The 12140-nt window shown below is 60.7% G+C and overlaps 1 protein-coding gene across 1 annotated transcript; it reads right to left on the reverse strand.

Annotated features, from left to right (window-relative positions):
* Nucleotides 1-569: 569 nt before the first annotated feature.
* Nucleotides 570-6503, reverse strand: PTPMT1 (protein tyrosine phosphatase mitochondrial 1). The gene is made up of 4 exons (XM_075325252.1): nucleotides 6284-6503; nucleotides 3225-3305; nucleotides 1083-1274; nucleotides 570-826 (listed from the first exon to the last, which is right to left on the reverse strand). The coding sequence occupies exons 1-4, from the start codon at nucleotides 6434-6436 to the stop codon at nucleotides 683-685; spliced, it is 570 nt and encodes a 189-aa protein (XP_075181367.1). The 5' UTR covers nucleotides 6437-6503; the 3' UTR covers nucleotides 570-682.
* Between the last annotated feature and the right edge of the window lie 5637 nt (nucleotides 6504-12140).

The following is a 12140-nucleotide window of genomic DNA, read 5'->3' on the forward strand; positions in this document are numbered from 1 at the left end:
CACCGCTCCAGGGGAAATACCGCTCCATACACCACCAAGCACCGCTCCGGAGGAAATACCGCTCCATACACCACCAAGCACCGCTCCAGGGGAAATACCGCTCCATACACCACTGGGCACCGCTCCTGGGCGGATTGCATTTCCTTTGCCCCCTGTGCCTGGCTCTACAGAGATCTGATTAATATCCAGCCCCATGTTTTTAGGTGTCCTTTAAAACCACATCTCTTTTAACCAGCCTAACCCTTCCCCATTCCCTCCTAAATGTGAATCCTCATCTGCTCCCTGTTCTTCCTCCACGTCCTCCGTGCCCCCGCAGCACTCGCCCCCGTAGCACTCGCCCCCACAACACTCGGCACCTGCACTTGGACTGATCCGGAGGAGCGGACCCTGCAGCTTCTATGATGGCTGGACCGCAGATGACGAGCGCGTTCTGCCTGTCGTGCCCCCCTATTTCTCCATAGACTGGAGCAGGACCCTCACGCCTCCTGTAACTGCTGATCTTTGTGTTTTTATTGTCTGCACATCTCCCCATCTAATTGTACAATGCTGAGGAATATGTTGGCGCCATATAAATAAAACGTATAATTATTTATTATCTGCAGCATGTATATGATACACACGTATGTGACAGGCACGCATGCACCCAGTGTCAGGTTCATTTAGCAAAGTCGCACTTTCTGCGTCACCCTCCGTTTCCTGGAGAATCCGACTTAGTCACTAAAAGGTAGAACTTCTCCAGCATTTGGTGCTGCCGGCTGCGGATCAGGATGTGCGGGCGGATTTCGGCGATGAAGGCGCTGGCAACATCCGGTTTCCACTTATATCTCTGCAAGAAACAAACAAAACAATGGCGCTGGTGCTGCAGAACCGCAGTGTGCAGAGTATTCAATACCAAAAAACAGAGACTAGCAAGGGTCAGCTCAATGCCAGGCGGCTGCTCGGAAAGCTGATCACATTTATTGCCTTGCACTAGGGATTTGAGGGGTTAATACAATGGGTATTCTATAGGGGGCGCATATACTATTGCAAGACGTCAGCACTAATGTGATGCAGAGCAATGCCTGATTCCCGGCAGACCTCACCTCTATCAGGTAGGCGGCCACCATCGTGGCGCTGCGGGAGCGGCCGGCCTTGCAGTGGATGTACACGCAGTTTCCCATTGTCCTATGCTTGTGCACAAACTCCACTCCCTTCTGTAAGTTCTCCAGGGTGGGAACCCCAGTGAAGTCCACGGTGCTGAGTCTCAGCTGTTCCACCCCCAAAGCGTTCCACTCCTGAAAATGAAAAAAAAGCAAACGATCATGAACCGCATGGAAAGGTAAAAGTCAACAGGAGACACATGAGAGAGGTAATAACGTATTGATGGATGGAGGCCGGTCTGCTGGGACCCGCACCATGGAGCAGCGCATGGGCTCCACCCCCGCTCCGATCATTCTCGATGAGCCCCAAAACAATGAATGAAGCAAGGATCAGACGCGCAGCGCCATAGTGTAACACGGATAACAGTTCCCCGCTCTGATAGTGCCAGAAATCACACACCACTGAGCAGATGGACATCACCTGCACCGAGGAGCTCCGAGAAAACGCTCCGATCACCCCGAGATCTCCAGAATACTCAGGTGCATGAGGCTTCACACCCAAGCAAAAGTACAACTGCTGGTTACTAGTACTGAGCACCCGAGCATGGTAGTGCCCGCTCATCACTAGTTACCAGTACAGAGCACCTGAGCATGGCAGTGCCCACTCATCACTTGTTACCAGTACTGAGCACCCGAGCATGATAGTGCCCGCTCATCACTAGTTACCAGTACAGAGCACCCGAGCATGGTAGTGCCCGCTCATCACTAGTTACCAGTACAGAGCACCTGAGCATGGCAGTGCCCACTCATCACTAGTTACCAGTACTGAGCACCCGAGCATGATAGTGCCCGCTCATCACTAGTTACCAGTACTGAGCTCCCGAGCATGGTAGTGCCCGCTCATCACTAGTTACCAGTACTGACCACCCGAGCATGGTAGTGCCCGCTCATCACTAGTTACCAGTACTGAGCACCCGAGCATGGTAGTGCCCGCTCATCACTAGTTACCAGTACAGAGCACTCGAGCATGGTAGTGCCCGCTCATCACTAGTTACCAGTACTGAGCACCTGAGCATGGTAGTGCCCGCTCATCACTAGTTACCAGTACTGAGCACCCGAGCATGGTAGTGCCCGCTCATCACTAGTTACCAGTACTGAGCACCCGAGCATGGTAGTGCCCGCTCATCACTAGTTACCAGTACTGAGCACCTCAGCATGGTAGTGCCCACTCATCACTAGTTATCAGTACTGAGCACCCGAGCATGGTAGTGCCCACTCATCACTAGTTACCAGTACTAAGCACCCGAGCATGGTAGTGCCCGCTCATCACTAGTTACCAGTACCAAGCACCCGAGCATGGTAGTGCCCGCTCATCACTAGTTACCAGTACTGAGCACCCGAGCATGGTAGTGCCCGTTCATCACTAGTTACGAGTACTGAGCACCCAAGCATGGTAGTGTCTGCTCATCACTAGTTACCAGTACAGAGCACCTGAGCATGGTAGTGCCCGCTCATCACTAGTTACCAGTACTGAGCACCTGAGCATGGTAGTGCCCGCTCATCACCAGTTACCAGTACCAAGCACCCGAGCATGGTAGTGCCCGCTCATCACTAGTTACCAGTACTGAGCACCCGAGCATGGTAGTGTCCGCTCATCACTAGTTACCAGTACTGAGCACCTGAGCATGGTAGTGCCCGCTCATCACCAGTTACCAGTACCAAGCACCCGAGCATGGTAGTGCCCGCTCATCACTAGTTACGAGTACTGAGCACCCGAGCATAGTAGTGACTGCTCATCACTAGTTACGAGTACTGAGCACCCGAGCATAGTAGTGCCCGCTCATTACTAATGGAGAAAGAAGGATATGCAAGGCTCTACCCTTCTAATTGGTCCTTCTTCTGCTCAGTGGTGATCCAACTGTGCAGGGATAAACAATGCAAAAGATTCAGAGCCTCCAGTGCTGCATCCCCTTTATTCTCAGGACTGGTGGGGGTCCCAGACGTATCATTTGATTAAAGATTATACGTCTGGAACTTCAATGGTGTGAACAAGGTGCAAAACTCAAAAACATATAACTATACAGTGAGGTAAAGCGACTCGTGTGCAGCTCTTTACCTTACTGTATCAGACATTAGCGTCCGTACCTGAGACGAGGGTGTGAGGAGTCTGGTCTCATATTCTTCGTTCATAGTGATGACGCCTCGTACGTTCTCTTCTTTAATCAACTGCAAAAGACGTCACAGTCATTAATAAAAGGAAGGACGACCCTCAACCGAAAGTGACCCTCGGCCGAAAGTGACCCTCGGCCGAAAGTGACCCTCGGCCGAAAGTGACCCTCGGCCGAAAGTGACCCTCGGCTGAGCAGAGGCCACAGAGGATGGGGTTGGTCGCCCCCACTGGTGCTGACACGTCAGCCTATGTGCACCTGGACTTTGTTCTGCAGTTTTTGGAGAAGGTCACGTCTGAAAATACTGATTTGGGTAAAAAAAAACAACTGGGCCCAAAATGGTGAACAAAGAAAAAAATCCTAACAAGTAGACGGCTCCAGAGATCAGCGCTTTCTTGTTTGTAGAAACTTTTAGGTCTTTTTCCAAAAGGTGCGGCCAAAAGAATCCTCGGGGGCGTGTCCTTAGGAGATTGTGAGCCACAACCACTTAGAAAAGGGCATAAAAGTTAATAGCGAATGAAAAGGCCCCAAATATCGGGAACCGAAGGCATGGATGAAAGAAAAAAAACATCACTGTGAGCAGCGGGAAGAAAAAGAGAAAAGCCTGGAGACTGGTGACGGCTCCACATTACAACTGGAGCAACCGCACAAGAGGGGGGGGGCGCAGACCGCACAAGGGGGGGGGCGCAGACCGCACAAGGGGGGGGGCGCAGACCGCACAAGGGGGGGGGGGCGCAGACCGCACAAGGGGGGGGGCGCAGACCGCACAAGGGGGGGGGGGCGCAGACCGCACAAGGGGGGGGGGGCGCAGACCGCACAAGAGGGGGGGGACGCAGACCGCACAAGAGGGGGGGGACGCAGACCGCACAAGAGGGGGGGGGGGGGGACGCAGACCGCACAAGAGGGGGGGGGCGCAGACCGCACAAGAGGGGGGGGGGCGCAGACCGCACAAGAGGGGGGGGGGGGCGCAGACCGCACAAGAGGGGGGGGGGGCGCAGACCGCACAAGAGGGGGGGGGCGCAGACCGCACAAGAGGGGGGGGGGCGCAGACCGCACAAGAGGGGGGGGACGCAGACCGCACAAGAGGGGGGGGGACGCAGACCGCACAAGAGGGGGGGGGACGCAGACCGCACAAGAGGGGGGGGGACGCAGACCGCACAAGAGGGGGGGGGACGCAGACCGCACAAGAGGGGGGGGGACGCAGACCGCACAAGAGGGGGGGGGACGCAGACCGCACAAGAGGGGGGGGTGCAGACCGCACAAGAGGGGGGGGGGCGCAGACCGCACAAGAGGGGGGGGGGCGCAGACCGCACAAGAGGGGGGGGCGCAGACCGCACAAGAGGGGGGGGGGCGCAGACCGCACAAGAGGGGGGGGCGCAGACCGCACAAGAGGGGGGGGGCGCAGACCGCACAAGAGGGGGGGGGGCGCAGACCGCACAAGAGGGGGGGGCGCAGACCGCACAAGAGGGGGGGGCGCAGACCGCACAAGAGGGGGGGGCGCAGACCGCACAAGAGGGGGGGGCGCAGACCGCACAAGAGGGGGGGGCGCAGACCGCACAAGAGGGGGGGGCGCAGACCGCACAAGAGGGGGGGGCGCAGACCGCACAAGAGGGGGGGGCGCAGACCGCACAAGAGGGGGGGGCGCAGACCGCACAAGAGGGGGGGGCGCAGACCGCACAAGAGGGGGGGGCGCAGACCGCACAAGAGGGGGGGGCGCAGACCGCACAAGAGGGGGGGGCGCAGACCGCACAAGAGGGGGGGGCGCAGACCGCACAAGAGGGGGGGGCGCAGACCGCACAAGAGGGGGGGGCGCAGACCGCACAAGAGGGGGGGGCGCAGACCGCACAAGAGGGGGGGGCGCAGACCGCACAAGAGGGGGGGGGCGCAGACCGCACAAGAGGGGGGGGGGCGCAGACCGCACAAGAGGGGGGGGGGCGCAGACCGCACAAGAGGGGGGGGGGCGCAGACCGCACAAGAGGGGGGAGGCGCAGACCGCACAAGAGGGGGGAGGCGCAGACCGCACAAGAGGGGGGAGGCGCAGACCGCACAAGAGGGGGGAGGCGCAGACCGCACAAGAGGGGGGAGGCGCAGACCGCACAAGAGGGGGGGGACGCAGACCGCACAAGAGGGGGGGGCGCAGACCGCACAAGAGGGGGGGGCGCAGACCGCACAAGAGGGGGGGGGCGCAGACCGCACAAGAGGGGGGAGGCGCAGACCGCACAAGAGGGGGGGGACGCAGACCGCACAAGAGGGGGGGGCGCAGACCGCACAAGAGGGGGGGGCGCAGACCGCACAAGAGGGGGGGGCGCAGACCGCACAAGAGGGGGGAGGCGCAGACCGCACAAGAGGGGGGAGGCGCAGACCGCACAAGAGGGGGGAGGCGCAGACCGCACAAGAGGGGGGGGACGCAGACCGCACAAGAGGGGGGGGCGCAGACCGCACAAGAGGGGGGGGCGCAGACCGCACAAGAGGGGGGGGCGCAGACCGCACAAGAGGGGGGGGCGCAGACCGCACAAGAGGGGGGGGGCGCAGACCGCACAAGAGGGGGGGGGCGCAGACCGCACAAGAGGGGGGGGCGCAGACCGCACAAGAGGGGGGGGCGCAGACCGCACAAGAGGGGGGGGCGCAGACCGCACAAGAGGGGGGGGCGCAGACCGCACAAGAGGGGGGGGACGCAGACCGCACAAGAGGGGGGGGCGCAGACCGCACAAGAGGGGGGGGCGCAGACCGCACAAGAGGGGGGGGCGCAGACCGCACAAGAGGGGGGGGCGCAGACCGCACAAGAGGGGGGGGCGCAGACCGCACAAGAGGGGGCGCAGACCGCACAAGAGGGGGCGCAGACAGTAAATAATTGGGACCGGTTCATTGTCCTCACACTGATGTACAATGCCGGGCACTGCGATGGCGACCTCTCCTCTGACTCTGGCACAGTCTGTGGCAGCCATATTGGCCCTATTCCCGTGTGCTGGGTGTGAAAGGCTCCAGGAGCCGCTAATGGCGGACACGCACGGCTCCTCACTGCACATGCGCACTTACCCCGTCACTTATTCCGCGGAAGGGCAGTGCTCCAAGGATAACGGTCTCGTCGATCCTGTCGTACCACTTCCGGTTGGAGATCTTCTCCATGACGACGTTATACAGCAGGGACGGATAGAACACGACGCGCGAGGCCGCCGACTGCAGAGACATGGTCCCGACTGACGAGGACGGCGCCGGCAGCGGCTGCAGGAGAGCGGAGGGTGACGTCACCGGAAGGGGCGGGGCCTCGGCGCAGAGCTGTGGAGCAGCAGAGGGTGCGGTGCACTGTGCAGCGCTGTGCAGAGCGGAGTGAGCCTGGCTGTGTCGCTGGCTGCTCCTGGCGCTGTGCAGAGCGGAGTGAGCCTGGCTGTGTCTCTGGCTGCTCCTGGCGCTGTGCAGAGCGGAGTGAGCCTGGCTGTGTCTCTGGCTGCTCCTGGCGCTGTGCAGAGCGGAGTGAGCCTGGCTTTGTCTCTGGCTGCTCCTGGCGCTGTGCAGAGCGGAGTGAGCCTGGCTGTGTCTCTGGCTGCTCCTGGCGCTGTGCAGAGCGGAGTGAGCCTGGCTGTGTCTCTGGCTGCTCCTGGCGCTGTGCAGAGCGGAGTGAGCCTGGCTGTGTCTGGCTGCTCCTGGCGCTGTGCAGAGCGGAGTGAGCCTGGCTGTGTCTCTGGCTGCTCCTGGCGCTGTGCAGAGCGGAGTGAGCCTGGCTGTGTCTCTGGCTGCTCCTGGCGCTGTGCAGAGCGGAGTGAGCCTGGCTTTGTCTCTGGCTGCTCCTGGCGCTGTGCAGAGCGGAGTGAGCCTGGCTGTGTCTCTGGCTGCTCCTGGCGCTGTGCAGAGCGGAGTGAGCCTGGCTGTGTCTCTGGCTGCTCCTGGCGCTGTGCAGAGCGGAGTGAGCCTGGCTTTGTCGCTGGCTGCTCCTGGCGCTGTGCAGAGCGGAGTGAGCCTGGCTTTGTCGCTGGCTGCTCCTGGCGCTGTGCAGAGCGGAGTGAGCCTGGCTGTGTCTCTGGCTGCTCCTGGCGCTGTGCAGAGCGGAGTGAGCCTGGCTTTGTCTCTGGCTGCTCCTGGCGCTGTGCAGAGCGGAGTGAGCCTGGCTGTGTCTCTGGCTGCTCCTGGCGCTGTGCAGAGCGGAGTGAGCCTGGCTTTGTCTCTGGCTGCTCCTGGCGCTGTGCAGAGCGGAGTGAGCCTGGCTTTGTCTCTGGCTGCTCCTGGCGCTGTGCAGAGCGGAGTGAGCCTGGCTTTGTCTCTGGCTGCTCCTGGCGCTGTGCAGAGCGGAGTGAGCCTGGCTTTGTCTCTGGCTGCTCCTGGCGCTGTGCAGAGCGGAGTGAGCCTGGCTTTGTCTCTGGCTGCTCCTGGCGCTGTGCAGAGCGGAGTGAGCCTGGCTGTGTCTCTGGCTGCTCCTGGCGCTGTGCAGAGCGGAGTGAGCCTGGCTTTGTCTCTGGCTGCTCCTGGCGCTGTGCAGAGCGGAGTGAGCCTGGCTGTGTCTCTGGCTGCTCCTGGCGCTGTGCAGAGCGGAGTGAGCCTGGCTGTGTCTCTGGCTGCTCCTGGCGCTGTGCAGAGCGGAGTGAGCCTGGCTGTGTCTCTGGCTGCTCCTGGCGCTGTGCAGAGCGGAGTGAGCCTGGCTTTGTCTCTGGCTGCTCCTGGCGCTGTGCAGAGCGGAGTGAGCCTGGCTGTGTCTCTGGCTGCTCCTGGCGCTGTGCAGAGCGGAGTGAGCCTGGCTGTGTCTCTGGCTGCTCCTGGCGCTGTGCAGAGCGGAGTGAGCCTGGCTTTGTCTCTGGCTGCTCCTGGCGCTGTGCAGAGCGGAGTGAGCCTGGCTTTGTCTCTGGCTGCTCCTGGCGCTGTGCAGAGCGGAGTGAGCCTGGCTTTGTCTCTGGCTGCTCCTGGCGCTGTGCAGAGCGGAGTGAGCCTGGCTTTGTCTCTGGCTGCTCCTGGCGCTGTGCAGAGCGGAGTGAGCCTGGCTGTGTCTCTGGCTGCTCCTGGCGCTGTGCAGAGCGGAGTGAGCCTGGCTTTGTCTCTGGCTGCTCCTGGCGCTGTGCAGAGCGGAGTGAGCCTGGCTGTGTCTCTGGCTGCTCCTGGCGCTGTGCAGAGCGGAGTGAGCCTGGCTGTGTCTCTGGCTGCTCCTGGCGCTGTGCAGAGCGGAGTGAGCCTGGCTTTGTCTCTGGCTGCTCCTGGCGCTGTGCAGAGCGGAGTGAGCCTGGCTGTGTCTCTGGCTGCTCCTGGCGCTGTGCAGAGCGGAGTGAGCCTGGCTTTGTCTCTGGCTGCTCCTGGCGCTGTGCAGAGCGGAGTGAGCCTGGCTGTGTCTGGCTGCTCCTGGCACTGTGCAGAGCGGAGTGAGCCTGGCTTTGTCTCTGGCTGCTCCTGGCGCTGTGCAGAGCGGAGTGAGCCTGGCTTTGTCTCTGGCTGCTCCTGGCGCTGTGCAGAGCGGAGTGAGCCTGGCTGTGTCGCTGGCTGCTCCTGGCGCTGTGCAGAGCGGAGTGAGCCTGGCTTTGTCTCTGGCTGCTCCTGGCGCTGTGCAGAGCGGAGTGAGCCTGGCTGTGTCTCTGGCTGCTCCTGGCGCTGTGCAGAGCGGAGTGAGCCTGGCTGTGTCTCTGGCTGCTCCTGGCGCTGTGCAGAGCGGAGTGAGCCTGGCTTTGTCTCTGGCTGCTCCTGGCGCTGTGCAGAGCGGAGTGAGCCTGGCTGTGTCTCTGGCTGCTCCTGGCGCTGTGCAGAGCGGAGTGAGCCTGGCTGTGTCTCTGGCTGCTCCTGGCGCTGTGCAGAGCGGAGTGAGCCTGGCTGTGTCTCTGGCTGCTCCTGGCGCTGTGCAGAGCGGAGTGAGCCTGGCTTTGTCTCTGGCTGCTCCTGGCGCTGTGCAGAGCGGAGTGAGCCTGGCTGTGTCTCTGGCTGCTCCTGGCGCTGTGCAGAGCGGAGTGAGCCTGGCTTTGTCGCTGGCTGCTCCTGGCGCTGTGCAGAGCGGAGTGAGCCTGGCTTTGTCTCTGGCTGCTCCTGGCGCTGTGCAGAGCGGAGTGAGCCTGGCTGTGTCTCTGGCTGCTCCTGGCGCTGTGCAGAGCGGAGTGAGCCTGGCTGTGTCTCTGGCTGCTCCTGGCGCTGTGCAGAGCGGAGTGAGCCTGGCTTTGTCTCTGGCTGCTCCTGGCGCTGTGCAGAGCGGAGTGAGCCTGGCTGTGTCTCTGGCTGCTCCTGGCGCTGTGCAGAGCGGAGTGAGCCTGGCTTTGTCTCTGGCTGCTCCTGGCGCTGTGCAGAGCGGAGTGAGCCTGGCTTTGTCTCTGGCTGCTCCTGGCGCTGTGCAGAGCGGAGTGAGCCTGGCTGTGTCTCTGGCTGCTCCTGGCGCTGTGCAGAGCGGAGTGAGCCTGGCTTTGTCGCTGGCTGCTCCTGGCGCTGTGCAGAGCGGAGTGAGCCTGGCTGTGTCTCTGGCTGCTCCTGGCGCTGTGCAGAGCGGAGTGAGCCTGGCTTTGTCTCTGGCTGCTCCTGGCGCTGTGCAGAGCGGAGTGAGCCTGGCTGTGTCGCTGGCTGCTCCTGGCGCTGTGCAGAGCGGAGTGAGCCTGGCTTTGTCTCTGGCTGCTCCTGGCGCTGTGCAGAGCGGAGTGAGCCTGGCTTTGTCTCTGGCTGCTCCTGGCGCTGTGCAGAGCGGAGTGAGCCTGGCTTTGTCTCTGGCTGCTCCTGGCGCTGTGCAGAGCGGAGTGAGCCTGGCTTTGTCTCTGGCTGCTCCTGGCGCTGTGCAGAGCGGAGTGAGCCTGGCTGTGTCTCTGGCTGCTCCTGGCGCTGTGCAGAGCGGAGTGAGCCTGGCTTTGTCGCTGGCTGCTCCTGGCGCTGTGCAGAGCGGAGTGAGCCTGGCTTTGTCGCTGGCTGCTCCTGGCGCTGTGCAGAGCGGAGTGAGCCTGGCTGTGTCTCTGGCTGCTCCTGGCGCTGTGCAGAGCGGAGTGAGCCTGGCTTTGTCGCTGGCTGCTCCTGGCGCTGTGCAGAGCGGAGTGAGCCTGGCTTTGTCGCTGGCTGCTCCTGGCGCTGTGCAGAGCGGAGTGAGCCTGGCTTTGTCGCTGGCTGCTCCTGGCGCTGTGCAGAGCGGAGTGAGCCTGGCTGTGTCTCTGGCTGCTCCTGGCGCTGTGCAGAGCGGAGTGAGCCTGGCTGTGTCTCTGGCTGCTCCTGGCGCTGTGCAGAGCGGAGTGAGCCTGGCTTTGTCTCTGGCTGCTCCTGGCGCTGTGCAGAGCGGAGTGAGCCTGGCTGTGTCTCTGGCTGCTCCTGCCTCTGTGCACACGGCTCCGGAGAATACCTCAGCTTTGTTCATTACAACTGTCCTCTCCTTTAGGCCCCCTTCACACGTCCGTGATACACGTGCGTGTTTGTTCCGTTTCCGTATATACCGGAGACACGGCCAAACGTGCACCAATGTTAATCTATGATTGTGGTCACACGTGCGTTATTTCATTATGTCCGTGTGTCTGTGATCCCTATGTGTGTGCGTTTTGCACGGATGCATGTCCGTTATCTGCACGGAGCACGCACACGTGGACACAATGAAAGTCTATGGGTATGTGCACACACGTTAGTAAACACGTATGCATATACCTATAGTCCGTGTCCGTTTGGTGTTTTTATTTCTAGTGATGTCGGCTATTCTTTCTATTTCTGTGTATGTCGGTCAATCTCCCTGAGTCCGTCGGTCGGTCTCTCTGTCTCTCTGTCGGTCTCTATGTCTGTCTGTCCCTCTCTCACAGTCTGTCGGTCAGTTTCCCCCCCTCTCTCATACTTACCGTTCCCCGATCTCCGGCGCAGCGCTGCACGGCATTCACACTGCTGCGGCGGCTTTTACTATTTTGAAAAAGCCGGCCGCTCATTAAACAATCTCGTATTCCCTGCTTTCCCCGCCCACCGGCGCCTATGATTGGTTGCAGTGAGACACGCCCCCACGCTGAGTGACAGGTGTCACACTGCACCCAATCACAGCAGCCGGTGGGCGTGTCTATACTGTGCAGTAAAATAAATAAATAATTAAAAAAAAACGGCGTGCGGTCCCCCCCAATTTTAATGCCAGCCAGATAAAGCCATACGGCTGAAGGCTGGTATTCTCAGGATGGGGAGCTCCACGTTATGGGGAGCCCCCCACCCTAACAATATCAGTCAGCAGCCGCCCAGAATTGCCGCATACATTATATGCGACAGTTCTGGGGCTGTACCCGGCTCTTCCCGATTTGCCCTGGTGCGTTGGCAAATCGGGGTAATAAGGAGTTATTGGGAGCCCATAGCTGCCAATAAGTCCTAGATTAATCATGTCAGGCGTCTATGAGACACCCTCCATGATTAATCTGTAAGTGACAGTAAATAAACACACACCCGAAAAATCCTTTATTAGAAATAAAAACACACACATATACCCTGGTTCACCACTTTAATCAGCCCCGAAAAAGCCCTCCATGTCCGGCGTACTCCAGGATGGTCCAGCGTCGCATCCAGCGCTGCTGCATGGAGGTGACAGGAGCTGCAGCAGACACCGCCTCTCCTGTCAGCTCCACGCAGCTAATGAAGACAGCCGCGCGATCAGCTGAGCTGTCACTGAGGTTACCCGCTGTCACTGGATCCAGCGGTGGATGCAGCGGTGGCCGCGGGTAACCTAAGTGACAGCTCAGCCGATCGCGCGGCTGTCTTCAGTTGCTGTGTGGAGGTGACCGGAGCGGAGGTGTCTGCTGCTGCTCCGATGACCTCCATGCAGCACCGCTGGAAGCGACGCTGGACCATCCTGGATTACGCCGGACATGGAGGGCTTTTTGGGGATGATTAAAGTGGTGAACCAGGGTATGTGTGTGTGTTTTTTATTTCTAATAAAGGATTTTTTCGGGTGTGTGTTTATTTAATGTAATTTACAGATTAATCATGGAGGGTGTCTCATAGACGCCTG

The sequence above is a fragment of the Anomaloglossus baeobatrachus genome, chromosome 10, assembly GCF_048569485.1.
Source record: "Anomaloglossus baeobatrachus isolate aAnoBae1 chromosome 10, aAnoBae1.hap1, whole genome shotgun sequence".
Taxonomy (NCBI): domain Eukaryota; kingdom Metazoa; phylum Chordata; class Amphibia; order Anura; family Aromobatidae; genus Anomaloglossus; species Anomaloglossus baeobatrachus.

Coding starts and splice junctions, on each gene's coding strand:
- PTPMT1 (XM_075325252.1), bottom strand. CDS start 6,436: ATGTCTCTGCAGTCGGCGGCCTCGCGCGTCGTGTTCTATCCGTCCCTG. Junction 1,275..3,224: donor TCCTCACACCCTCGTCTCAG/GTACGGACGCTA, acceptor TTTCATTTTCAG/GAGTGGAACGCTTTGGGGGT. Junction 827..1,082: donor TGGCCGCCTACCTGATAGAG/GTGAGGTCTGCC, acceptor TGTTTCTTGCAG/AGATATAAGTGGAAACCGGA.